The sequence below is a fragment of the Saccopteryx leptura genome, chromosome 2 (genome assembly GCF_036850995.1).
Source record: "Saccopteryx leptura isolate mSacLep1 chromosome 2, mSacLep1_pri_phased_curated, whole genome shotgun sequence".
In the NCBI taxonomy this organism is placed as follows: Eukaryota; Metazoa; Chordata; class Mammalia; order Chiroptera; family Emballonuridae; genus Saccopteryx; species Saccopteryx leptura.
The window spans coordinates 301832637-301857484 of record NC_089504.1 but is presented as its reverse complement, the minus strand read 5'-3'; the positions used below and the strand labels follow the sequence as shown (position 1 = coordinate 301857484).

Sequence of the window (24848 nt, the reverse complement as noted above, 5' to 3'; positions counted from 1 at the left end):
GAAAACATTAAAATCTAAGAAAAATGAATCTAAATAATTACCTTATTAAGGTTATATAACCAAATCAGAGATTCAAAACTATCATTTACCATGAGGTCACTGGTTATTTTTGTCTGGGTCTCATATAACATTCACTTATTTGATATATATTCAACAAATAATATGTGAACTCTCTCTGTGCTCCAGGGAATGTATTCGGCCCTAAGGAAACACTGGAAAAGAAAGCAGACATAGACCCTGCCCTCTTAGAGCTTACAGTCTAGTGGAGCAGACAGATGCGAACACAGGAGCCTATAACATAGAATGAGAATTTCTGAGCTGGCGCCTCCCATCCCACGGGAAGCAGCACCCATGCTGAGACCTGTGGGATATGGGGTGGAGAGGGGATAGAAATGGGAAGAGAATTCCAGACAGAGGAGAAGAAAGGGCGAAGACTCCTTAGGTGCAAGAGAACATCGTCTATTCTACAGCTGTGATTCCCAAAGAACCTGAGATACTTGTTGAGCCTGAATGAAATTTTCACCCATCAATGGGAAATTGACAATACAGTAAATCTTTCCAAAGCTAAAAGTATTCAATTTCAGTAACTGAGTTTAAGGCTACCTTATTTTCTGGCATTAAAATGGCTTCTCTGTTATGAAATGACATTGATAGTAGGTGACATATATAAACATATATATCTAGTTATATGTTATATATATTTTATATATGTAAATACATATGATTTTTATATTTATATATAAATATATATGATTTCTTTATAAATGATATGTAGGTATATGTTTTTAGATATTATGTATTTTTATATTTATATATTATATGTAAATATATATATAATATATCATATATGAATAATATAATTCATATATATAATATATAAAATAAATATATATAATTTGCATTTTCTTATCCCTCTACCTGGGATCCTCTTTATATATTTAAACAAAAGACCTTATTTTTAAAATTATTAAAACAAAAGTTACTGATATACTGATGTATAGATTTTACATAAGTCTGAGAATCACTATTGAAAGAATAAACTTCTAAAAGGTGTTGAATACAGATGAAGGGGAGGGGTGAGGGAGCTATCAAGAGATAAGACTAAGGAGAAAGGCAGGAAATTAGATCATGAAGGGCCATGGAAGAACTTTGTACTTTATCCTATGAGCAATGGAAATGGTTTTAAGCAGGGGAGTGAAACTCTATTGACATTTGTAAAAATCACTGTGGGATGTTGTATGCAGAATGCATGTTGAATAGAGCCAGACAGCCTGAAGGACGGCCAGTCAGGCTGCACCCTAGTACCCCACGCAACTGGAGATAACCGCTGGAATTAGGGTCGAATCAATGAGACTGCGTACAAAATGACTTCCAGAGAGATGCTTACCAGGATTTGGTGATCTATTATATTGCATAAGGAAAATGAGATAGTCAAGGCTAATGTTCACGTTTTTGACTTGGGAAACTGAATTGATAATTGTGCTAATCATTGAGCTACAGAATGTAATAGAAAGAGCTTTTTGGCAGAGGAAGATAGAGTTCATTTGGGATATGTTGAACTTGAGGTGTCTGTGTTCATGTTCATTAGGGCAACTGTCTACACAGATCTCAAGCATATGCGGAAAAGAGCTAGACTTCAGATATAAAATTTGTAGTCAACCATATGCAGGCAGTAATCAAAACTGCAGATGTGGATGAGATGCCCCAGAGAATGTAGCATAAGGAGACACGAGGGCTTGAGACATATTACAAAAGGGTTGGCAGGAGATGAGCAATGCAGAAGGAAGCCAGAAACAACACAGTTGGGGAGGGGAGCTGAGACACCAAGGTGTTGTGGAAACCAAGGAAAGACCTTTCCAAGGAGGGAGCAGGCGAGTGTCAGGTGCTGCAGGTGTCTGAAAGGACTGGAGAATACTCATTGAAATTAGCAACAAGAAGTTCAGGGCCTTGAGAAGGGCAGTGGAGGGAGCAGGAGCCAGATACGACCTATGAATCTGCAGGCAGGAAGGGACTCTTTTATGCAGCTTGGCCGTGAGAGAGAGGAGAGGAAGGTTCAGCAACTGCCTGAAGATGTGGTTTGAGAAAGTGTTTCTTTTACAAACACAGGAGAGACTTGCTGATGGACATTGTAGGAGCCACTTGATAGGGAGAATTTGAAGACTTGATGCAAGTGAAGAAAATCAATAGAAATTCAAATACAAAATATTGACTTGCTTAAAAAAAATCATAGTGTAACGAAAGGATGGTTACCAGGTGGAAGAATAGGGGAATGGGTGAAAAGTAATATTGTACTAAATTCGCTTGGTGACAAATGATTACTAGAATTAGTAGGACAATCACATTAGAAGGTATAAAAATGTCAAATCACTACATTGTACAGCTGTAACTAATATAACCAATGTAATATTATATATCAGCTATACTTAAATTTTAAAAAATAACAATGCAAAGGTCTTTAAAGGTGTAAAGTACAGTATTCTTATAAGAACACAGGATCCTGTTATAAAATTGCTAATGGATTTAAATACACCTAAGGATGTAAAATGATTCCAAGAAATACTCTTAGGGAATCGCATTTAAAAATATTTTTAAAATCACATTTTAAAATATTATTTTTTAAATTATTGCAAGTTTAGCTCCTTCCCATAGAGATCATAATCTTTAAATAATATGTATCTTTGAATAGGTGGTGGGACAGGAAGCTTCTCCATTGAGGCTGGCTGGCAGAGTCGCCGGAGTCCCATGAGTCTTCGGATTTTTAACCGACACAAATGCTTTAATGAGCAAGGGTTCTCTAAATTGAATGGGAAAAAACAAGCAAAAATAAAAACCAATATTAGTGGATTGATCTGGCAGATATAGATTGTTTTAGAATAACATGAATAGTGTTCTTGTGAAAAACATATATACACATGTCAGCAATTGGTGACTTAAAGTGAATTCAAACTGTATTGAAGCCTTCCATACCATTCCTCTAGAATGTAAGCTCCAGGAAGGCAGACATTTAGTTTGTCTCTGGGTCAAGGGGATAGCCTGGCTCATAGGGGGTGTTCAACCAGGATCTTTCTTTCTTTTTTTTTTTTTTTTGTCTTTTTCCAAGTGAGAAGAAGGGAGAATAGAGAGACAGACTCCTCCTGCATGCACACTGACCGGGATCCACAGGGCAACCTCCATCTGGGGCTGATGCTTTGCCCATCTGGGGCCATGTTTGCAACCAAGGTATTTTTAGCACCTGAGGCAGAGACTCCACAGAGCCATCCTCAGTGCTCAGGACTGATGTGCTCAAACTAATCAAGCCATAGCTGTGGGAGGGGAAGAGGGAGAAGAAGTAGAGAAGCAGATAGTCGCTTCTCCTGTGTGCTCTGACCAGGAATTGAACACAGGATGTCCACATACTGGGTGGATGCTCTGTTACTGAGCCAACCTGCCAAGGCCAACTAGGGTATTTATAAATGAATGAATGAACTTGATTTAAGAGAACAAGTGCTCACATTTCCTCTTACTTATTTTTTTTAAATTGAATATTATAGATATACATTTCTTTACTTTTTCTCTCTTCTACCAGTCTTTCTAATGAATAATCATCCAGGAAACATCTGATGCAAATGTTTCCATATGTCCATGACTCTTAGTTTTGTTTCAGTGTCCTACACTTAAATATTTTATATTTAAAAAAAAAATCTATTGCCCTGGTCAGTTGGCTCAGTGGTAGAGCATCCCTGGCATGTGGAAGTCCTGGGTTCTATTCCTGGTCAGGACACACAGAAGTGCCCACCTGCTTCTCCACCCCTCATCCTTCTCTCTCTCATTCTCTCCCCCCTCTCCTCTCCCACACATACACACAGTCATGGTTTGATGGTTTCAGCAAGTTGTCCCCAGGCACCAAGGATGGCACCATGACCCCACCTCAGGTGCAAAAATAGCTCAGTTGGTGAGCGACAGAGCAGCGACCCCAGATGGGCAGACCATCGCCCTGCTGGGGGCTTTCTGGATGGATCCTGGTTGGGCCGTATGCGGGAGTCTGTCTCTGTGCCTCCCCGCCTTCACTTAATAATAAAAATAATAATAAATCTATTAAGGTTAAATATCAGAATTAGTGTTTATTTTCCCCCCTTACTTTATCTATATTGCAGTTAGAGTATTGGCACATTATCTCAGTGATGCGAGCTAGTGACAGGACAGCATAGCACACCGGCTCAGCCATAGGCTTTGGACTTGGGTCAGATTGGATTAAAATCTTGCCTCTCCGTTTAGTATTTGTGTGATGTTGGACGAGTTACTTAACCTCTGTGAACTCAGTATTCTCATCTGTGAAATGTGGATAAAAGTAGGACCTAGCTCATAGGGTTGTTTGAAGATCAAACAAATTTATTCATGTAAAATATTAGTAAAGTGCTTAGTATGCTTTCACCATTCAATAATGTGAACTATCACTCAATTCAAAAGTAAAAGACATCACATTTCTGTTACGTTTGAGATGATAAACAATTAAATGATCTTTATTATAAAAAATAAAAACAATGTTTTTTAGAAACTATTGAGACAAAATAATTGTTACCGAAATAGGCAGAATGAACTATTTTATTTTCTTCCTCAACAAATATGTTGCCTTTTGTATATCTGGAGGAATCCTGACATCCAGTGGTTGACCATACACATAGCAATCAACTGACACTGGTTGCAATAATGCATGACTGAAACAACCCAAAACCGTCCTCTTATTTTCAGTTGGATTGCCTTTCTAAAGTCATAAGAATTGATCATAATTTCTCAAGATAAACACATAAAAAATTAATTACCAATTAGAAGCAAAATCTGATCTATGACAGGAAGCATAGTGGTATTGGAGAAAGAGCTATGTTTTGAAAGGAGACAGACAAGGGTTGAAATTCTTGCTTTGTTACTGTCTCTATAACTTTGGAAAATTAATTTGTCTAAGCTTTAGGGGTTTTGCCGTTACAATCTCCAAAACGTTTTAACCTTTTCATTGTAAAATGAAATATAGATAGAGCAACTGAACAAATGTAGAGTTTCTTAAGTTATTAAAAGTGATTATTAGGTCAACATCTTTAATGACCTCCCGGGTCATAAAAAGAAGACCTTCCCCAGCCATCCCAGAATTCCATCTGCAATCCATCCCAAGCTCCGTTCGTGTACTCCCGCCCCCCCCCCCCCCCCCCCCCGTAAGGACCACTGTTCTGACTTTCACAGGAATCACTCCATTTAGAGCGTCACCATCTCAGTGTGCTATCCCTATACTACAGAATGGACAATATTTTTACTTTGACATGTCTATTTTTATTTTTTCTTATAATTAATATGTATGGGATTTGATTGTGATTCTTTTTTTAATGTTTATTTTATTGATTTTAGATGAAGGGAGAGAGAGAGAGAGAGAGAGAGAGGAACATCGATCTGTTCCTGTGTGTGCCCTGACCAGGGATTGAACTGGCAACCTCTGCACTTCGGGACCACAATGCTCTAACCAACCAACCTATCTGGTCAGGACTGTGATGCTTTTCTGTTGCTCATTTTTATGTAAATTTTGTTGTTTTGAATTTCTGGAAGGAAGTTAAGTTCAAGATAGCTCTTTTAAGTTAACAGAGGTTCCTATTCTTGTGCTTTCTTGCAATGATCCAGAATATGGTGTCTTGCTCTGAGGCTTCCAGCTTTGTTGGCCACCTCACTGAAGTGGCCCACTCTCATCTCTGTCCTGCTTCTTCCTTTCGACTTTACTCCCAGTGTGGCCTCTGTTCAGAGAGGGAGGCCTGACAGCTTAGTTTCATGAACTCATAGGGACTGTTTTGTAATTCCCCTTAGCCTTTGTTTTTTATTGATAAAAATTAGCATGATAATACAGGTTGTGAGGGCTTCATGATATGTTTCACATCTACAGTTCATACTTTAGACAAACTTACCATGTAATAAAGATAATATAAAAACCCTAATATTGTAGTTTTTAGACTCGCTAAATTTATTAAGTGTTTTTAGTGTTTTGAATAGTATTCTAAGCACCTTACAAGCATCATGTCTTTAAATGCCCACAACAACCTTGGTTCTTTTTCATAAAATAAAAAATTCTTCTCTCCTCAATAAAAGGAGAGTGACACAATGAGTTGTGGTTTGTTTCCATGAAAATATCAGCCCTGACTGATATATAGAACCTCGCAATTCTACTCTGAGACAGGGCCAGAATTTCATTCCATTCTAGGTCCATCTGACCCCAGAGGTCAATTTCTAGGCTTCCAATACTGAACTACTCCTCAGATTCTTTAAGATTCCAGTTATTTTCCTGTAAAGTCTCTTCTATTGTAGAACTCATTCCAGGGGAAATCACTCTAGGAAAATCCAAGCTTACTTCCAAATGTGCATTGGGTTGAACCATCACTCCTTCTCACCATGGTCTCCATCTTTCCCACAAAATTCAGATGAATTGATTTAATATAGAGGTTTTGATTGAAACTGAATGTTTAAGTGAAAACCACTTTATCACTGATATTTCCTTTTATAGACTTTATACTAACAAATTTGGTATGTGAATCAGCTCAACATTTTAAGTTTCAGCTTGTTGAGTGAAAAATATAATAAAACTAATTTACATAAAATTTGCCTGATCCTAAAGAATCAGTTGAAGTTTTGCTATTTCATTCAAGGCTAATTTAGGTTTACTAAGAGTGCCAGAATATATAAAGGTAACGTAAAGTTCTGTGATGCCTCTTTAGGCTCCATAAATTAAATTGGTGTGCAAGCAGGCTTTGGAACCTATTTTTTCAAGGCCCTGGCTGGTTGGCTCAGTGGTAGACTGTTGGCTCAGCATGTGGATATCTGGGGTACGATTCCTGGTCCGGGCACACAGGAGAAGCACCCAACTGCTTCTTCCCCCTTCCCCCTTGGCTTCTCTCTCTCTCCTCCTTCTGCAGCCATGGCCTGATTGGAGCGAGTTGGCCCTGGGCACTGAGGATGGCTCCATGGCTTTTGCCTCAGGCACTAAGAAGAGCTCAGTTACTGAGCAACATAGCAATACCCCAGATGGGCAGAGCATCACCCCCTAGTGGGCTTGCCAGGTTGATCCCAGTCGTGGTGCATGCAGGAATCTGTCTCTGCCTCCCCTCTTTTCACTGAATAAAAAATAAAATAAAATAAAATAAAATAAAATAAAATAAACCTATTTTTTTGAACCCATATTTTGAAGGAGAAAAATCTCTCCAGTCTATTATTTTTTTTCTGGTTTCTATGCATTGTTGAAGTGATGTTAGCTGCAATTTTATTGAAACATTTGTAATATAATTCACTTTTATGATTATAACTAAACTTTAACCTGGAGAAGACAAAGTAGCCTGCCTGTAATATAAACTTCTGATGAAAAGACTGTCAATAAACACTTGAGAGAGAGTATAGCAGAAAGGATAATTCTAATTCACACCATTCATTCACTCAATAGTTATTGGGTATCTACCACTTACTAGGAATTATGCCTAGCCTTAAGCATACAAAAATAAACCAAACTGATCGCTGCCCATATGGGGATGACAGTCTACATACTTTATGATATTATAGAAGTTGATTTTTAAAAATGGAGTTCTCGTTAGAATGTTAATATAGTTATAACATTACCCACGATATGATTAAAGAGTTGGAAAGTATCAAAAAAGCTAGAAATAAGTATCTTAAACTATATGGAATGTTGAGGATGGTTCTAAGAAACATAATTCTGAAAATAGAGTGCAGCACTGAAAAAGTATCAAAGATGACATCAAAAAAGTTCTACAAACATTTTTTCATTTAAAAAAATTGTGGGCAAAACTTGTTTTTACCTAGTATTCGACGGATTTCCGGCCATTCTCTCTGTAGTTCAAGTGCCGACTTCAGTTTAGAGCACAAAGGGATGTAATCCATGTAATCTATTAACACACGGATAACGCTGCCCACCAAGTGCTTCATCCAGGGGACTGTAATAAACTCACAGAACTGAGAGAATTGAAAAAATGTAATTCAGTAGCACTTTTAATATGCCATATACAGAAACACTAGATTTTGTTATCAAAACTGTCTTTGTCTCTTTACAGGAAATAAATGGTCCCTTCTTGTAAGGAGCAAATAACAACAACAACAACAACAAATTGTTGCTTGTTTCTCTGAAGTCATGGTCCTGGAGTTAAGTGCATGGCTCAGATGTGATTATAGCCAACAAAATATGGAAGAATCGTGATCCTCCTATGATTCTCCTTCCATGCTGCTAGTCACAATATTCCACCAAATAAGCTTATTATTAATCGCATACATTTTCACATTCTTTTTTTTTTTTTTTTGTATTTTTCTGAAGTTGGAAACAGGGAGGCAGTCAGACAGACTCCCGCATGCACCCGACCGGGATCCACCCGGCATGCTCACCAGGGGGCGATGCTCTGCCCATCTGGGGCATTGCTCTGTTGCAACCAGAGCTTTTCTAGTGCCTGAGGCAGAGGCCATGGAGCCATCCTCAGTGCCCAGGCCAACTTTGCTCCAGTGGAGCCTTGGCTGTGGAACGGGAAGAGAGAGACAGAGAAGAAGGAGAGGGGGAGGAGTGGAGAAGCAGATGGGCACTTCTCCTGTGTCCCCTGGCTGGGAATCGAACCCGGGACTCCTGCATGCCAGGCCGATGCTCTACCAGTGAGCCAACCGGCCAGGGCCCATTTTCACATTCTTCTACATTCAGTTTCCAACCCAAGAAAAACAAACATCTCTTTGGTGCCTAGTTTTACACTTATATCCCCATACTATTGCCAACAAAAATTTGAGAATGAGAAAAATATAGAAGAGTTGCTTTTTCTCTTCTTGTTACACCTGTAAATGAGTCAAAGTTGGGACGATGACCCAACGTGCAGAACAAAAGGATGTAGGCAACTCACCGGGTTATCCTTTATTATACAAGACGTCCAGCCTGGCAGGACCTCTTCCTCTATCTCTGACCACACAAACGAATTCCCAAAGATGTCGCCGTGCAGGCACTCAAAGCACAGCTCCACCTGATAGCCATTATTCAGCAAGAGCCTCAGCATTACCTCATCGTTCAGGGCATACTGAATGGCACTGGGAAAGCGAGTGTCATTCACATGCATAAAATAACAATTGACGTTAGCTCCATGGGAGAGAAGCAGCCGGACAATTTCATGGTTATTGGCCCTCACTGCCACCAGCAGACAGTTGAGGGGATCTAAGTTGGGGTCTGCACCTGCATTCAAGAGGACTTCTGTGCAGTGGATATCGTTATTAGAAACAGCAAAATATAGCGCAGTCTTCCTCTCATCGTCATAGCTCTCAGAAATGTGGTCAGCAAGCAGAGCATTGACATCAAAGCCATTTTCAATGAGCAGTTCGAGGCACTGGACATTTTGCCCATCTGCTGCTGAGTGAATTGGTGTCAGCCCACTTTTCCGGATTGCGTTCTTGGATGTTACTGGGATAAGATACTTCAGTGCACTAAAATAAAATAAAATAAAATAAAAAATAAATAAATAATAATAAAAATAAATATGGCAGGAAAACAGTCAAGAAATCAATTAAAACAGCTTTCTCATGAAATAATTAATGCAATTTGTTTAGTTTCCTTTACTTTGGCTAGATGACCACATACAAAGACATATAGCCTTTGTCCATCGACTTGCTATTTAGTTTAGTGTAATTTAGTTTAGTTTTTATTAACTTCCCATTCTCAATATTCCTGGAGATCATGTAGGATCTTATGTTTGGTCCAAGAATTTTGGTTCCTCAAGAATCCTCCCCATCTTCCAATTCTTTGAACAACATAATATGTATAAGCAACCAACGCTATTTAATGAAAAATATAAAAGAAAAGTAAGTCATCTGATGCCATAGAGAAACATTTCATACTCTTGACCATTAGTGACCTTGAACATCACTTAGTGCAACTGTTTCATTTAAGAGAACAGCAATATGAAGTCTGGAGATGTGAAATGACTTGTCCAAGGTCACACAGACATGGAACAAGGATTAGAATTTAGGCCTCTTGAATTCTCATTCATTACTTCTCTTTCACTATCCATGCTTTAACATTGGCCATGTATATCCTGTCTGCTTCAATATAACTTGAAATTGAATTATTAGCCGTAAGATGACACTTTATTATTTCATCAACCTTATGTCAGTCCAACTGAGATAACCAACCACACAGCTTATATTTCCAAGAACTTGTGGCAATAAACACATATCTATCAACAATTGAATCTAGAACACAAAATAAATGCACAAGAGGAAGAGAAACAGACTCATAGATACAGAAAATATTTTGACTTGATGGGAGGAGGGTTACGGGGTATGTGGAAAAGGTAAAGGAATTAAGAAATACAAATTGGTTGTTACAGAATAGTCATGGGGAAGTAAAGTGTAGGGAATATAGTCAATAATATTCTGAGAACTATGTGTGGTGTTAGATGGGTTTGAGACTTATCAGGATAACCACTTAGCAAGTTATATAATGTCTAATCACCAGGTTGTACTCCTAAAGCTAATATGATATTGTATGTCAATTATAATTTAAAAAAAAAGGAACTTGTGATAGTTGTAAATTTCACACCTGACTAACCAACTAGACGTGTATGAGAGCCACCAGCAAGGATAACTTGATCTCTTGTGCCTAATTCAGAGATATCATGTGTGAATTTATGAACACTGGGAACAAATCCAGGTAAACTTTAACAACATGTCACCTAGCGTCAATTATGTCATTGGCCATTTAGCTAATGTGGCCACTGAAGGGGACAGAGTCTAAGTATTTCAAAGTTTTTGAATTTATCAAATATATTTAATTGTCTAAACCCAACTTCTCATGGCCAGTGGTTTAATATAATGATTATAGACTTCTATTGATGTGCCAATTGTGGCATGATCTGTAATTTAAAAATCTATGAAACATTTTTTTTTTTGAATAAAGGAATCATTATAAGATGAGACTTTTCTACTCAATAATATAGTTGACATTATACTATAATATCCATACACATTGTTACATACGTGGAGTAATACTGATAGTATTTTCACAAATTTTGATTCTTTGCAAAGGGTAAAAAACTTAGAAACTCTGTAGTCTTTTTAAACTACCCTTAAAAAAACAGAAAGGCATATTTGAGGGGCTTGTAAAGAATTCTCATGTGTAACTTCCTTCTAAAAGAGTAACTCTTCATTGTAAAAGTGGTATACAGTCAATGTGGAAATTTTATAAAGTACAAAAATATGATGTGTCTTGGCGTGGGCCTCTTTGGAGATGAGTGAAAAAGATAAAGCAATAAAAAAGTACAAATTGACAGGTATAAAAATAGTCATCGGATGTAAATTACAGTATAGGAAACATAGTCAATAATATTATAATAACTATGTATGATGTCAGATGGGTACTAGACTTAGGGTGAGCACTTATGTCTAAACACTATGATGTACATCTCAAATATAATGTATGTCACCTGTAATTATTTTTAATTTTTAAAAATAAAAATATAAAAAGAAAGGGGAAATCAGATGAATGTTTAGAAGAACAAAACTTTTGAACATTTGTCTATTTCTTTTTTTGGATTTAGGGCAGTGGTCTCCAACCTTTTTTGGGCCATGGACTGGTTTAATGTCACAAAATATTTTCACGGACCGACCTTTAGGGTGGGATGGATTAATGTATCACGTGACCAAGACAAGCGTCAAGAGTGAGTCTTAGACGGATGTAATAGAGGGAATCTGGTCATTCTTAAAAAATAAAACATCGTCCAGACTTAAATATAAATAAAACAGAAATAATGTAAGTTATTTATTCTTTCTCTGTGGACAGGTACCAAATGGCCCATGGACCGGTACCGGTCCACGGCACGGAGGTTGGGGACCACTGATTTAGGGTATCCCATAGAGAGACTTGTGATTACACTGTATATGCAATCTTGTATATTTAACTTAAAATGATCATGCTATGATTTATTACTCACAGATAATGTCCCTCGTAGGCAGCCCGGTGTATAGGAAGATGCCCAGCTCTGTTAGGTACATTCCCGCTTCCTCCATATTCCAGCAGGAGAGAAATGCAATCAGGATTGCCCCCTCCTGCTGCCTCAAACAGCACCGATGCCCCATCATCGGCCAAAGCAAACACATCGCCCCCTGGCAGGAAAACACACAGCACAGTGAGAACTGGATGGATTGTCAAGATAGGGCTCCTTAATAATAGCTTGTTGTTTTCCTTTCTGGTTAAGACTTGAAATGAAAACTATAGCGTTGGGAAATCTATGTTCTTGCCTGACTGGTGGTGGTGCAGTGAATAGAGCATAGACCTGGAATGCTGAGGTTCTTCTGGGTTCAAAACCTCCAGATGGCTGGCTCTAGCACAGGCTTGGGGGGTTGAGCACAGGATCATCAAAATGACCACAAAGGTCACTGGCTTGAGGCCCAAGGTCACTGGCTTGAAGCCCAAGGTTGCTGGCTTGAGCTAAGGGTCACTGGCTCTGCTTGAGCTCCCTGATCAAGGCACATATGAAAAGCAATCAATGAGCAAATTAAGTGAAGCAACTACTACTTAATACTTCTCATTTCTCTCTCCTCCCTCCCTCTCCCTTCCTGTCTCTTTCTCTCTCTCCCAAAAAAATCTTTGCTCTCAATATTTGTAATAAACAATGATGCAGCATGTTTCATTTTATTAGAAAACCTTTGCATCACTAGAACACTTGAGAAATTAGTCAATTTCTAGAATAAGTCAATTTCTGTAATAGATAAATGCTCCCAGGAAAGGGAGGATAGTGAGACTTTTAAGTTTTTTTTTTTTTTTTTGTTTTTTTTTTTTTTTTTTTTTCTTCTTCTTTTCTGAAGCTGGAAACGGGGAGAGACAGTCAGACAGACTCCCGCATGCGCCCGACCGGGATCCACCTGGCACGCCCACCAGGGGCAACGCTCTGCCCACCAGGGGGCGATGCTCTGCCCCTCTGGGGGGTCGCTTTGCCGCGACCAGAGCCACTCTAGCGCCTGGGGCAGAGGCCAAGGAGCCATCCCCAGCGCCCGGGCCATCTTTGCTCCAATGGAGCCTTGGCTGCGGGAGGGGAAGAGAGAGACAGAGAGGAAGGAGGGGGTGGAGGGTGGAGAAGCAAATGGGCGCTTCTCCTATGTGCCCTGGCCGGGAATCGAACCCGGGTCCCCCACACACCAGGCCAACGCTCTACCGCTGAGCCAACCGGCCAGGGCCAAGACTTTTAAGTTTTAAGACCACAGTAAAGACTGTTTTATTTCAAGAAATATTTATCAACTGTTTTCCATGTGTAAACACTGAGTGTGACTCAAGGGAAGGTCCTAAGATGAGAAAATATATTTTAAGAAACTCAGAGGAGAAATAAAACAGAAAAGCATCAGAGATCACAAACTGTAACAATCACAGGCCATCAGGCCGTCAGGACTAGCGGCACAGTGAGGGGAGAGAGGTCTGCTGTTGACTGTGGGAGCTGGGGGCAAGCTATTTACTGCTGTGAAACTCCATCTCATCTAACTAGGCTGATACAGTTTGTATCATAAAATTTATTTTCTTTAATGGTCTTATTTATTGATTTTTAGGGAGAGGAGAGAGAGAGAGAGAGAGAGAGAGAGAGAGAGAGAGAGGAGTAGGGGAGGATTGGGAAGCACCAATTCACAGTAACTGTCTCTCCTAAGTGCCTTGACCCAGCAAGGCCACCGCTTAGAACCAGCAAGCCCAGCACTCCAGGTTCTAAGCTGGATGCACTCCATGCACTGAGCCACCATAGGTCAGGCATCATAGAACTTATTTAATATTTAAATGAGGCTACACTTCGGGAGCCTCAAGAATGTTAGTCTTTCCCCCATAGATGCTCCTTGGGTATCAGTGGTCCTCACCTTTATTTACAGATGAGGAAAGTGGGAATGCAATGTTTCAGTACCTAGGCTCAGGACAGACAATGTGTAGGTAGCGAAAACTAGTTTTCAGAATTTGGTTTCTTAATTCCTGGTTCTGTAGTTATATAAAGCCTTTGGTGGTTTCAAAGGAGGGGCAATATCACGATCTGTTGGGAAGAATTAGGGCAGGTTTTAGGGAGAAGGAGTCTCAAGAAATTGATTTTGAATCACATTGGACGGAAGTCCAGACGAAGGCAAAGACCTGACCCAAACTTGGCAGCAGGAATGGGAGGGATGTTTGGGAATACTGTCATCTAATTTGGGTGGAGTGCAGGATGGCAGGTCAGAAGCAGTGAGGGATACACTGGATACAGCAATTCGGGGTGATGCCTCGGGACTTGTGTATGACTCGGAGGGCAGTGGGGAGCCACTGAGGATTTTTTGAGTAATTGCAGCTGTCCTTTAGGCTGAGAAGCTGAGATCAGTATGCAATAAGTCCTTGCCTACTGGGAAACTAGAAACCAGGAGAACAGTTAAGAACTGATCACATTGGTCCAGAGGAGATGTGCGGGGCCTGCAGGATGCAAAGCAGAGGGCCTGCCAAGGTGGACAGGTGAGTGAGACACTAGCAATCGGCCATTGGCTGGATTTGGAAAGGAAAGTGATGGAAGACTTAGAGGTAAATCTAAGCTTTCAATCTGGATGAGAGGAATTATTAAATCAAAAGTGTGAAAGAAGAGGAATTCTGTTTAGGAGAAGATGAGTGTGAGGGCCTGGTGAGCCATGGATGTGAAAAGTAGGCTGTCTGTAGGGAGAGCGATCAGGGCTGGGCATGCAGATTTGCAGGTAACCACGTACAGGATTTAACTGAATTGTGGAAGAGGGGGTTACTGAGTAGGTTATTGAGAGCTGGGGACCAAAGCCTGATGCCCAGTTACATTCAGGAAGGGATGAAATGCCAGTAAGGAATGGAAGAAAGGAAGTCCGACAGGCAAAAGGAAAGGCAAGCCCATGCGATGCCTTTAACGCACCTTTGTGGATTAGGTGTTCCAGCACATCGCAGTGGCCATACTCAGCAGCGACGCCTAGTGGTGTGACGCCAAACCCGTCTCTCAGGTGGACGTCGCCACCGTGCCTCAGTAGCAGAGCTACCAGGTCTTTGCGGCCTTGTTTGGCTGCTTCGTGCATTGCCGACCATCGCTTGACACAGGGCTGGTCAAGGCTGGTGTTGTGTTTGAGCAGAACGGACACCATGTCGTAGGAGCCTTCTTTTACAGCTTGAAGATGATTTTTAAAAGAACAATCAGTGGTAGGCATGTTAACAGGAATATCTTAGATGGTATTATAAGTTACCAAATTTAATATCGAAAGAGATATTAGCTACTCTCTTCTACAAGAGACTATACTATTTTTTTATATGCCTTACATTTCTTATATCCACACTTCTATTGTGGAATTTAAGCATGCAAGATAATACTGCCTTCGCTTTAAGACCCTGAGCTGAAAAGGTTCAAGAGTTTCATGTAAAACAGTACACACTGCTCAGATAAGATGTTGTATATAATCTTTTTACATTTTAATTTCTTCATTAACAAAATAAAAATAACCTCCTCTTTTGGGTTGTATAAATGAAATAGTGTATGTAAAATCTTTAGCATTTACTAGGAACTCAGTAAATGATAACTCTTATTATTATTAACATCATTTTATCATTTCTAGGATCCTGGAGCCACAAGTACAAATAGCTTTATCAAGTTTTTCCCACTTCTAGAAAGAATTTTATTTTCCCCACCAAGGATAGCAGTGCAAAATGAACTTCTCTTTCCTGCTTTCTTAATGGGCATTCCACTATAAGAATGTTTAGAATTTAGGGAGGTTGGTTGTTCTAAACAGACGAAGTCTATGGCAGCGAATCGATTACAACAGTAGAAGCTTACTAAATCAGCTGTCTCTCGCCCTGTCTGCTTGACTCTGGTAACTGAAATTAACTGTTACAAGTGTTTTCCCCCTTTCAATTAATAACAGATATCCCCAGCTTAGATATAAAGATTTCTAAAAGATGTAATGCAGTTTCTCTTATCAATAAATAAAATCTTATTAAGAAACAACAGGATGTACGCTACTCCCTGCAGAGAGAGATAAATACAGTTTCATTCATTGACTCATTCAGTACACGCTGGCTCTATGAAAGGCCCTGTGGTCAACAGGAAAAAACAGATGTGGTTCTCCCTTGTGGAACTTAGAGCTTAGGGACGAAGCCCATCCTGTTTGATGTTAGAAGAGAGACTCAGAGTCCTGGCCTTCGCTGGGACAGGCAGGAAGAGACATAGGGCCCCAGAGAACATCCTGGGCAACCAGGAGGCTAAATGCAGAAAGGCTCCAAGGCCAAGGCTAGGGAAGAGGCTCCAAAAGGTATAAAAAGAGGACGAAGACAAACTCTGCCCACCACCTTCAGAAGCAGGCAAGCCATCACTGCCATGAGATTTCAGTTTTTCTCCTACTCACTGTCTAAATCGAGGTCTGTTGACAAATGCCTTTCTCTGAATGACCCATCTGCCATGGGCCACTCTAATTACAGTGAGTGACCTCATCCTAGCTGGTGTTATTGCAGAGCAAACATCAATAAGGTAAACGAACTAAGAGGTGTATCCTCATTTCTCTTCTTGCTCCTATTGCATGTTTTCCTTTTGCCTGACTCAGAGAATAGAGTATGCACAGAGCTTCATATTCCTTCATGAAAACAACAGCATATATAAGCCATATCCTACTTAACGTAGTTTTTTTTTTAAAGAATAAACATTTTCAATATAATTTTTTAGAAAGAATATATTTGATCTTCCAGAAAAGTAATAACACAAACTGTGGAGAGCCCCCACAAGGACATTCTTATCCAATAAATGGCCGAAATATTGAAAACTAATAAGTCACTGTGTTTGTATAACATAAGTACAGATTAAATAATTTATGAAGTAAAAATACACATACATACCCTAAATAATGACACTTTAGGAAACCAAGTTTCAGTTGCAGAGTTATGGAATTAGAATTTTCCATAGTTTTTAGCTACTTGGAACACTTTAAAGTAGGCTGGTACTAAGACTATACTTTCAGGGATCATTTCTATAGTTTGTTACTTGAGATAAAGTAGGCTGGTGCTTTTTATTTTAAATTTTTGTCACTTTGTGGGTATTTGTGTTTTGCTCAGGTAATTTCTTCACATCACTTGTCAGCAGTGAATTATTTGCTCACTCACATGACATACAAATAGAGAAGACGTTTCTGAGGCATCTTGACAGGAATTGGAAGACAGAAAGAGACGTTGGAGTAAAGAAAATATATGTTGTTTTGTGAGAAAGAAAATGTCTGAAGTAAAATTAACTGGTTGCTTCTGTACCCTAGGCTCCAGTGGCCCAGACAATCTGTGGCTATCTGATTAGGGAAAGGTGACACCAACTTCAGAGGGTGGGAAGAAAGGGAGTTTAAGTGGAAAAAAAAAAAACCTTTAATAAGTGTCAGATCACCACAAATCAGATATCTACCACTTAGCAAGTAACTGTATACATTGAAGTACCATCATAAGGGCCCAATGGCTGATGGGAAAGGAGAGTCCTAGAGGGACCAAACATGGTGGGTTTTTTGGTCATCTAAGTTTCTCCATAAATAAATACAATGATGATGGTGGCATTGGGTTAAGAGAAATAAAATTGGCGTTGTTCAGAAAAATAAAAACAGCAGTTTTTTTTTTCTTTTCTCTCCTTCCTGGGTTAATGGACAGTGAGTAGAAAATTTCAAGTAGCCCATAGCTTCAAGAAGAAAACTGAAATGTTTCTGTTGAGAAATCAGCTGACAGTCTTATGAGAACTTCCTTGTAGGGAACTGTCCTTCTCTTTGCCTTTTTAATTACGATGTGTCTTGGTGTGTGCCTGTTTGGTATCTTCTTGACTGGTACTCTCTGTGCTTTCTGAACTTGTGAGACTTCTTCCATCACCTGGTTAAGGAAGTTTTCAGCAGTTATTTCTTCGAACAAGTTCTCTATCCCTTGCTCACTCTCTTCTCTTTCTGGTATTCCTATTGTGCATATGTTGCTATGCTTAATGTTGTCCCAGAGGTCCCTTTGACTTTCCTCAACTTTTTTTAAATTTTCTTTTCTTTTTGATGCTCTGCTTGGGTTCTTACTGTTATCTTGTTCTCTGAATAACTGATTTGATCTTCTGCTTCATCTAACCTGTGTTGGTTTCTTCTAGTATATTCTTTATTTTGGATATTGTGTTCTTTATTTCTGACTGGTTCTTTTTTATGGTTTGTATGTCAGTTTTAATGATTACTATCTCTTTGTTTAAGTTCTTACTGAGATCATCCATTTTTCCCCTAAGGTCCTTGAGAACTGTTATAACCATTGTTTTAAACTCTGTGTCTGGTATCTTGGTTGCTTCTATTTCATCTATTTCTTTTTCTGAGGATTTCTCTTATTTTTTCATTTGGGGCATATTTATTTGTCTCCTCTGGCCTCTAAGCAAACATATTCCAGATATTGGGGGGATGCAGGCAAACCTCATAGGTGGGGGCAGACCCTTCTTTCCCCTCCCAGGCAACAGCCTCTAGGCTGGGGAGATATGCACTGAAGGTCCCAGCTCTAAGTAGCATCATGATCTCCTCATGGGACTGAGCTTAGGCAGGCAGAGTCCCAGCTGCTGGAAAGACAAGTCTAATGAGTCTCCCATTGAGGAATAGGACAGGCTGAGCTCACAGAGGAGAAAGCAGTGGTTCCTCTCTTCCCCAATGGTGCAGACCAATTACCCAGCACCAGCCCATCTAATTTCCAGAAAAAGTCTTCCCAGGAGATGCATTCTGAAAACCTCAGCTCTGTACACACTTTAATCCTCCTGTGGGACTGAATTCAGCAAGCCAGGGCCACAGGGAGTAGCAGGGCAGATCACGTGATTCAACAGGTGGGGGTCGGGGGTGCTGATTGTGCAACTGAGGTGAGGAAGAATGGTCCCCTTTCCAAAGCTACACAGTTCAATCACTGTCCGAGTCTCTGCCAAGAGCTTCTCCTGAAAAAGAGTGCCCCTAAGGTCACTGCTGCATGCAACCCACAGACCCCTCTGCAAGACCCAGGCATGGCACAGTGGCATCACCAGGAGCTGGGGGATAGGGCAGTGCTCTCCCTCGGCAGAACAACAGAAATGCTCAACCTTGGGAATATGGCATCTGGGTCTCTAGCACACTCCCTTCTCTCCCAGGAGGACTGACTTCCCCCTGATTTTCATCACCAGATGCTATCTGGGCTCCTCGTCCCATCTCTGTTGCTCTGGGTTGGGAATCCCTACATGGGGTTGAGACCCTACGCTCCTGGGGGAGAGCACTTTGTAGCTGAGCTATCCCTCTAGCTTCAGTGCCACACATGGGTTGGGGGAGGCAGCCCTTTCCATGTCTCCGCCCTTCTTAGCAGTCTCTATGTAGCTTCTGTAAATCCTCAGATATAATATTTCAGTTCAGCTAGACTTCAGTTGGTCATTCAGATTGATTGCGCTATAATTTAGCTGTAAATCCAGTTTGGCACGAGGAGCAGGTTAGTGTAGCTTCCACCTACTTTGCAGCCAACTTGGCATCTCCACCATTTGGTTTTTAAAATATATTATTTCCAAAGGTTAATTCTATTTTGACTCTGATAACTCAATGATCAAGTTCCTTTCTCACACTTCAGATACTGCTTGAGGACAGAAACCAACAGATGAAACTTTGAAATGCATACAAATGTTTAATGCTCTGAGCACTGGCTAGCTAGCTCAGTTGGTTAGAGCATTGTCCTGATACGCCATGATTGTGGGTCCGATCCCTGGTCAGGGCACGTACAGGAATCAACCAATGAATGCATAAATAAGTGGAATAACAAATCAATGTTTCTCTCTTTCTCTTTCTCTGTTCCCTTTCCTCTTTTTCTAAGATCAGTAAATATTTTTTAAATGCTTAATGCTGTTTTGAGCTTCAAACATTAAAAAAATTAAAAGAAGCAAAATACAAAACAAAACACAGATGAGTGACAATCATGACTTCTTTGTCCCTTAAGAAATAAGTGAGTTGAGAATAGTAAGTGGAGACTAATTCTATGTTTGCAAAGTGAGATGGTATAGAAACTCTGGAAAAGTGCGTCTTTTTAAAGAAGAAGACGAAATCAAAGGCTATCTATAGAAACAACAGCTACATGGTTGTCGTTGCAGATACTCCATGGTATATGCCTTTTCAAAAATAATACAGACCACTTTCACAGTGCTGCATCAGCCCATGGGGGAATCTTCTAGTTAGTGCTGTAGTGCCAGCTCAGGAGAAAACTTCTGGCTTATTTATGAAAAGCACCATGTTATGGTGACAAAAAGGCTCATTAATATGTGTAGAGACAGCTTTCTGTTCTTCTGTACTCATGTCTCTTCTTTTCCTTTTAGCAACAGAAAATCCAAGTTGTAGCTGGTCACAGTCTATCCAGGTAGAGTCTACAGATCCAGGCCTGCCTTGTACCCAAGTGTGGCTATGTGGCAAATTCTGCGCTAATGAATGGAAATGCTATGTGCAATGTCAAGGTTGTCTTCTTAAAGGCGAAGACGCTTTCCTAAGACTGTGCTTTTCCTCCTCCTGCTGGCTGGGAAATGGTGACATTTGACAGTTCTGTGTAACGGTGTCCAAGCCACCCTGTCATCCTGGGGCCACACACTCTGAAACATTGTGTGCGAGAGCAATAAATGTCTTTCTTTTTAAGTCATTGCTATTTGTTCACTTTGTGTATCTGTGTTGGCTTTTTGTTACAAAAGCATTGCTTGTGCTCTAACTATAATATTAGATTTTCTAATTGAATCTGCATTTAGGGAGGCCGAGAGTTCTGACATAGGGGACAAGTAAGCAAGCAGGAATCAGATCAGAATGACCCAGACTATGGTGACCTTATGTATTTAACAAGTTTCATCCTGGGCAGAAAGCCTTCCCCCATTATCCTCCTCTGTCTGCTGATGACCCCTCTGCATCCTCCAAGACACAACTCAAGAGCGACCATCTCTTTGAAAGTTTTGCAGATCTAGTGCTTTCTTATTTCCCTAATTTACTTTGAGGACACACCGTTCTTACAGTATTTATAACACAAATTTCCTATTAAGTCACTGCAAGTTCTCCTATTGGGCTTCTGGAGGGGAAGAAGACTGTTCCATTCATCTTTATATAAGTGCTGCCCAGCACAGCACCTGACTCAATGTAACTTCTCAAAAACTGTTGGTTGCATTGATGTTGTTGAATTAATGTTGTCGAATGTAAATATTTTATTAATGGTCATGACTTGTCTAAGTTTTCTGTTCACAGTGTTCAGGTTGTTTTCATAATTCTAGTGATTTCTCTGTGAACAGGAGCTGTGAGAGTGTTAACTAGCTATGACCACAGCTCGTGGAGCTTTATTCGCTTTCCTTGTGATTGCTGATGAATTATCTTAGGTCTCCTTCTCTTGCCTTGCACGTGTGCATGCACACACATGCACACACACACACACACACACACACACATACACACACACCATATAATGACTCTTCTCTCCTGAGCATCTATCATGTGGCAGGGGTTTAGAATATTTACTTTAATTTTTATAACAATTCTGCATGATATGTAGTATAGTTTCCATTTATACATGAGGAAACTGAGTCTCATAACTGCAATCTCATAGCTGGTACTTAAATTCAACTAATAATAGTACACTATGTATTGAAAAGCTGGTAAGAAAGTAGATCTTAAAAGCACTCATCATAGGGAAAAAATTTGTAGCTCTGTGAGGTAACATAAATAAAATAAACTTATTGTAGTAATCATTTTACAATATATACATAAACAACTCATGTTATACATGTTAAACCAATACAATGTTATATGTCAATTATATCTCTATAGAACTGGGAGAAAGTAAATCCACAACTATCAGATGCCAAAGCCCAAATTCTTAGTCCATAATCCCATGTCCCTAAGAGAAAGATGTTATCTCTGGTCATTTGTAGGTAGTAACATCTCTCTCTGCTTCTGCAAACAGACCTGCCAATTTTTTTGGTCACCCAACAGCAGAAAACACAAGATTGCCAAGAAGCTGACAAATGACACCTTTAGGTTTATCATTGTTTCTTTGCTGTGTTATGTGGTGAACCCCTTATCGGTGCCCAGGGCTGCATCGAGTACTTGGAATCTGCTGGCTCCCCTTCCTTCCTGTTTGGCATCATTGTTCTGATGGGGACCTGGAGTCCTGCTTTGGAATCCCTTTTCTGCCTCTTTCCTCTGGCTATCTACCAAACATGTAACCCTCCTTACAGCTGGACCCTACCTAGAACATATTCCTTTAGAACTGGTGGCTCTGGCCTCATAAAACTCATTTGGATCCCTCCTGGTTAGCTGGTACTGAAGGATATTATACATTTGACCTCTTTGTGGAATAGAAATAAAAGTGTTAGCAAAGGTGAGATGGGAGAAAGCAGAGGAACCCAGGGAATGGGAGGAGATTATGTCACATAATTTTAGCCAATATAAACATTTATTATTTGTTTTAAACTATAAAAGTTCTAAAAAAAAAAAAAAAAGGTCATTTACCAATCAGAAGAGGTGTTTTTCCTTTGTCATTTTTGGTGTTTGGCCATACTCCCTTTTCTAGTAAAGTTCTTACATTCTCCACCAGACCAGCTTTGACTGCCAAAGTCAAGGGTGTTTCTCCATCAGCAGTCTTGAACTCCCAGAGTGTCTTATAGGATGCTGAGGTGTGAAAGCATTGTGTAAAAGTAAAAGCCTTCATTTAGAAGATATCACAGATAAGAATAATATATTATATACATATTAAATTGAAGAAAGCCAATTGATAAAAAAGTGAAGACTAAGGAGATGTGAGTAAAGTCTATCGAATGATAATCTTGCTAATCAAGTTGACAGCTAAAAAAGCCAACATCTATGTCTCAAGATGCTCTTTTCTGTTTGCAAATGAGCTGTAAATTCCCATTTCCTGATAAATTGTAAATCAAATTCCCAATCCTTAGTATTGTTATTTAAATTGCATCTGATACTGGTTTTCGTCAAATGAATGTGGAATGAGAATATATTTGAACGACTGTATCTTGTCAGAATATGTTAGCTATATAGTATGCTTAACATCATCTTCTATATTTGTCTGTCTATATGTCTAGCTATCTATTTTCTTTAGTTGGCTAGCTGGGTGGATAGATGATCATGAAATATCTATCATTATCTTCCAGAACATAACTAGGGAGCAACATTGACAGTTGAAAGAGCACTTGCAAAGTATTTTATAAGATACTGAGGTATGAACAATTCTGTGTTAGCATGTGAAAATTATTATTAATATTTAAGCTTGGGTCAATTTACCATCATATTTATTAATGCTTATAATATAAAAAATTAATATAATATAAGGACAAATATGATAAGTACTATTTGTTATACTATGTAATCATCTTTTGAACACTATTAACTTAAGAGCTAGTTCAAGATTAAAAAATTAAAAACTGACTTCAAAAGCAAAAAGATGTATATTCAAATTAATCAATTTATGCTATATACAAACTTCGATCTCTTTTAGGTGATAAAAACATCTTCCTGCCAACCTTTGTCACAGTCTTAGAAGGATGTAAAGGGTGAGTACTGAGACTCACAAAATGTGCTAATTTTTATACCCTACATTTAAACACCATGGATTATTGCCTTTCCCCAAATTCAAGTGATCCTTTATTGTGCTTTTCCCTTTTTGTTTAATATATTCATTGAGCACACTTTCAACTTCTACTTTTTGTCTTTGGTTTGGTCAAAGGGATTTTATGTTCTCTTACCATCCAGAACAATTTCAAGTATTTGTTGAATGGGTTGCACAACAGCTTCATGCAGTGGGAACCATCCCTTTTCATCAGCTTCATCTAAGGCATATTTGTATTTCACATACTCCTGAAGCTCAAGAATGTGACCTAAAGTGAACACATAGGCGGAGAACAAGTCTCTGTCTTGACAAAATGGATTCTCCAATTCACCCCTGTACAAGCAACACACTCACTTACCTTGTCTTATGGCCTTGACGAGCTTTCTGTTTTGATCACTTAGTGGTACAAATCTTCCAGAGAAGGAAACAGAAGCCATAATTATAAAAGTAATTCACTCTGAGGAACCTAAATTTTAATTTATATCGAATTCTGTATGTCATTTCAATAATCAAGATTCATAGGAAATGTACACAACTTTTGAAGTAATTTCATCCACTTTAAAAATGTAATGGCGGGATGGGGAGGAGCTAGGGGGAAGGGTATTAAGAGGGACAAATACAAGGTGACAGAAAATGATTTGACTTTGGAGGATGGGTATATTACATAATCAACAGTTCAAATGCTATAGAAATGTTTACCTGAAACCTATGTACTTTTCAGTCTCACCCCGTTAAAGTTAATTTTCCAAATAAAATTTTTTAAAAAGTGAATGAATGATAAAAGATGAACCATAAACACAATAAGACCTAAAATAAATGAAGACATATGACTGCAATAATAATAATAATAATAATAAAATGTAATGGCTAAAAGTCAGATCTAGGGTATGTTTATGATACAATAGACCTGAGAACATTAGTGAAGATGACAGAGTATAACATTTTAACACTGTCTCTGAAATTAGTTCTAAGCAACAAAGAAGGAGTAAACAAATAGAGTCGGAGTCAGAAGATCGGGGTCCAGATTTTGTGCTTGATGATCCTGGGGAGGTCAGTCAGCCTTTCTGAGTGGTGCTTTCTTCCTCTGTGAAGTGATGGCAGGAAATAGGGAGATCTCTAAAATTCCATGCTTACAAAATTTTGGTTGTTTCAAGTCTCATGGTTTGAACTCTTTAGTGTGTGTGTTTTTATTCAAAGGAAGCAAAGCATTTCATAACCAATTGATTTAACTCTATCAAGTAGCAACATTTTCTGGCATTCTAGGGTTGTA

General features: G+C 39.2%; 1 protein-coding gene and 1 pseudogene across 4 annotated transcripts in view; one reads left to right on the top strand and one right to left on the bottom strand.

Moving 5' to 3' along the window:
- Positions 1-902: 902 nt before the first annotated feature.
- The window catches only part of ASB15 (ankyrin repeat and SOCS box containing 15), a 37408-nt gene continuing 13462 nt past the window's right edge, over positions 903-24848 (bottom strand). For 2 of the 4 annotated variants that reach the window (XM_066362576.1, XM_066362575.1), the window contains 8 exons: positions 23937-23989; positions 23715-23846; positions 22471-22629; positions 14898-15143; positions 11964-12135; positions 8889-9459; positions 7815-7968; positions 903-2794 (listed from right to left, as the gene is read on the bottom strand). In XM_066362576.1, coding sequence (XP_066218673.1) covers positions 2622-2794; positions 7815-7968; positions 8889-9459; positions 11964-12135; positions 14898-15143; positions 22471-22629; positions 23715-23846; positions 23937-23989 — 1660 coding nt within the window. In that variant the 3' untranslated portion in view covers positions 903-2621. The remainder of the gene's footprint in view (positions 2795-7814; positions 7969-8888; positions 9460-11963; positions 12136-14897; positions 15144-22470; positions 22630-23714; positions 23847-23936; positions 23990-24848) is intronic. The other 2 variants (XM_066362577.1, XM_066362578.1) reach the window with 2 other exon arrangements.
- Positions 16962-17036, top strand: LOC136396342 (small nucleolar RNA U3; annotated as a pseudogene).